At 44.7% G+C, this 3372-nt stretch overlaps 1 protein-coding gene across 1 annotated transcript; it reads right to left on the reverse strand.

The window, feature by feature from the left end:
• Positions 1-1623: 1623 nt before the first annotated feature.
• Positions 1624-3095, reverse strand: LOC105056413 (putative clathrin assembly protein At1g14910). The gene has a single exon (XM_010938601.4). The coding sequence runs from the start codon at positions 3021-3023 to the stop codon at positions 1845-1847; it is 1179 nt and encodes a 392-aa protein (XP_010936903.1). The 5' UTR covers positions 3024-3095; the 3' UTR covers positions 1624-1844.
• Between the last annotated feature and the right edge of the window lie 277 nt (positions 3096-3372).

Here is a 3372-nt window from a genome sequence, read left to right on the forward strand (position 1 = left end):
AACGGGAATGGGCTAAATTCCCGCTGGTTCCATTTGTCTACGAGATGATGAGACCCAGCCGGCCCGATACTAACAATGGCGGTGGGATAAGCAAGCCTTTAATTAATCCCGGATTAGCCTAACGGGCCAAAAACTGGACCGGCCTGACCCACGGGGCAATAAGCCCTAGCGAAACCCTTCGTGCCCTGCAGAACCGCATGCATCATCCATAATGATTGATTTCCGTATGGAGCCGATGAAAAAAAAAAAAAATTGTATCACACTTTGATCCTATGCATAAATGAATCATCATGAACAGTGCATATAGTTCTGTACCGTCCGTAGTTTGCTGGACGCATAGAACATTAGAACTATAGATATGGTCATTTTAGGTTAGTGATTTGCGTTGTATAAAATGACTGCAGTAGATACTCTGAGTCCTCATCATCCCAAAAAAAAAAAAAAAAAAAAGTGTCATGGGTCCTCGTTCACTATCATCATACCAAAAACCTAGCAATGTGCTTCATACGTGATTGTTATCATGACATCCATGACACACGAGATTCCTATAAAAGCATTGCATAGATGTGGGTGAGCCTATATTTGGTTTAAATATTATACGTGCACACATTTATTATAATGATTTCAATACTTTAAATGTTTCAATATGTACGCGCGTGCACACGTATACGTTGGATAAATGATAGGCATTTTGTGTAGTGGAAATAAAGATCAAAAGAGTGAGATGCAGAATGTTCATTGCATCAAGATCTATTTCATGATCAAATTTGAGATTTCTTTTTAATCAAAAGAAGTCGGCTAAAAAAAAATATGAGATGTTTGGAATAAGTCTTTGTATCCGTCTCCCTCTTCCCTAGTGTTTTATAACTTCTGTTTGCTTTTCTCCATCCACTGGGGAGGCAGCATTTTTCTTCTCTTTATTTTCTAATGAAATCTTGGGGCAGTTCCACCATCCCCTACATTTTAAAACATTCTGGCTACATTTTAATTCAGGAAAAAATAAGGAATAAATCCTGTAATAAGCCTTTCAAATGGGTTTAAAAGAAGTAGGAATGAGGATAGAATAAAATTATTCTGGCCGGTCCTGCTTATTCCAGAATCAATTATTCTGAGAGGACTCAAATGGCCTTATTGTGAAAAATCAGAGGAACAAGAAACTTTGGCCTAATAACAAGAGGAACAACTTGAGTAATAATTATTTCAAAATAACTGCTACATATCCGTCCCTGTTCTGCTTTTTTTTTTTCATCCCAGAATAAAAGGCAACCTTTGAGATTTCCGTTCTGGGGATGGCAGCTCTGCACAGATCAGATTACAGCTTTGTTCATATAATACTCATATTGGTTGTTCTATATTAAAATTATCGATCTTATGTCCCTATATGAATAAGAGCAATACTCGGTAAAATCATCAAAAATGTCACTCAGCTGTCTTGCACCAATTACTTTGCTTATTTTTCAAGTGGCACAATTCACAATGTTTATTCAAAGGGAGAAATAATAATACAACAAACCAGCTGAGTAATTTTCTGAATCACATATCTGAGTTATTAAAGCATTTCTGTATGCAGAGTGTAATGCAATACATCAGAGATATCAAAACAATGTCAACAGTGTTGCAACAGCCAAAATTGTTTCAGACACATCTCATCAGATCCTGTTATTCTGGTGGAGACTCCAATGTCTTAATCTATAACAACGATTTCTCATAAGATGGAGCAAGTTCAGCAGAAGGTTCATGGAGATGGAAAGAAATAACCACCCTCTCTCTCTCTCTCTACCACATTTTCATATCACCATTGGACTATAGACTTGATAGTAAAGAAATAAAAAGTAGTAAAGGAATTACATTGCATGGGGGTGCGCATGATCTAAGAAAGGATTGTATTCCTGCAAGTTCGCCTCATGCTTTCTAAGTCCATTGTCCCCATTATTTTGAGATCTCTCCTTTGGTTCATCAAAGATCAGAGGTGCCCAGGTCCAAGAGCAATCCACTGAAGCCTCTAATAGATCCTCCCAGTCGGCACACTCCTGTCCAAATTGAATTAATGGCTTCTCCTCCTCTTCAAACTTCTCCCACTCCACGTTAATCGCAGCGTTCTTCAGAGTTTCTACACAATTGCTACTGCCGCTCTCCGACACCGTTAGAGTTGACGGAGATGACGAGAAGGTCACCGGGGATGACGACGATGAAGAATCCGTCAGCTGCCACATGTTCTCGACCAAAGATTCCATTGCCCGGACCTGAATCTGAGGAATCTTCTCCACCAAAGGGTACTCATACGGCCCACACAGGCTCATCCTCTTGCACCAATCGTAGTACTCCTCGAGGCGGCCGGCTTGCTCGGCGGCGCTCGTATAGATGTCGAGCCCGGCGATGCAAAGCCGGTGAGGCATTTGGAAGAGGTTGTCCAATACAAGCATGAGCCTAGGCCAGAGTGTCGCGTACCACATGAAGCTATCACGTATGATATGCTTCATGGCAGACCGGACGATGGAGCTACGCCCGGCCGTGGCTAAAGGCCGGCAGTCCATCGCCCGGTCTAACAAGCCCTGGAGCTGAGAGACGAGCTCCACGGCCTGGTCGACCTCCTCCACCTTCTTTGCAAAGGTCTCGGGAGGAGGTAGAGAAGGGTCTTTAGTCACCTGGAGGCAGAATAAAGCCTCGTCAAGGAAGAGAGCGTAAGATCGGACAAAGATGGTCAACTCGTCCGAAGTGCAGCGGAAATGGCATGGATTGAGGGAAATGATGGCATTTGCATGGGACCTGAGGAGGTGGGAGTGGAAAGGGTGGTCGGAGGGGAGAGTGCGGAGGAGGCGGTGGAGGAGGTGGAGGCATTTGACGGCGACGCGCCAGGACTTGGTCCGGCCGAACCGGCGGGTGAAGCTGAGAGCAAAAGCTTGGGAGGCGGAGGGGGAGTAGGAGAAGAGGCTGGCAAGGTCCCAAACATATGTCTCAGAGAGTGCAACATCATCATCAGAGGTGGCCCTGGCAAGGATGCGCTTGAGATCAGGGCCGGGCATGATGAGGTGCGTGGGATAAGTGTTGAACTTGGTATGGTAGATGGAGGGGTTGGAGGGAAGGTGAAGGAAAGGAAATGGCTGCTTGCAGCTAAGAGGGGAAGGGGGAGGCTGAGATGGCTTTGCAATTTACGCCTGGACTTTGGAGAAAATGTACGGTTTCAGCCTAGGCGATGTTGTGACATTGGAAGCACCGGGGGAACGCCCGTTCCCGGCCGGTTAAGGTTTGTCAGGTGAAGCGGATATTGGCGCGTGCGTAGCAAAGAGATGGGGATAGGTTCTATTAGGGTAGCGTTTGGTTGCTGGGAGTAAGGTACCCCAAACACACTATAGAATGGTAGCGGAACTCAGG

The sequence above is a fragment of the Elaeis guineensis genome, chromosome 13 (genome assembly GCF_000442705.2).
Source record: "Elaeis guineensis isolate ETL-2024a chromosome 13, EG11, whole genome shotgun sequence".
In the NCBI taxonomy this organism is placed as follows: Eukaryota; Viridiplantae; Streptophyta; class Magnoliopsida; order Arecales; family Arecaceae; genus Elaeis; species Elaeis guineensis.

Excerpts from the sequence above, each read along its gene's own strand:
- LOC105056413 (XM_010938601.4), bottom strand. The coding sequence starts at position 3,023 with ATGCCCGGCCCTGATCTCAAGCGCATCCTTGCCAGGGCCACCTCTGAT.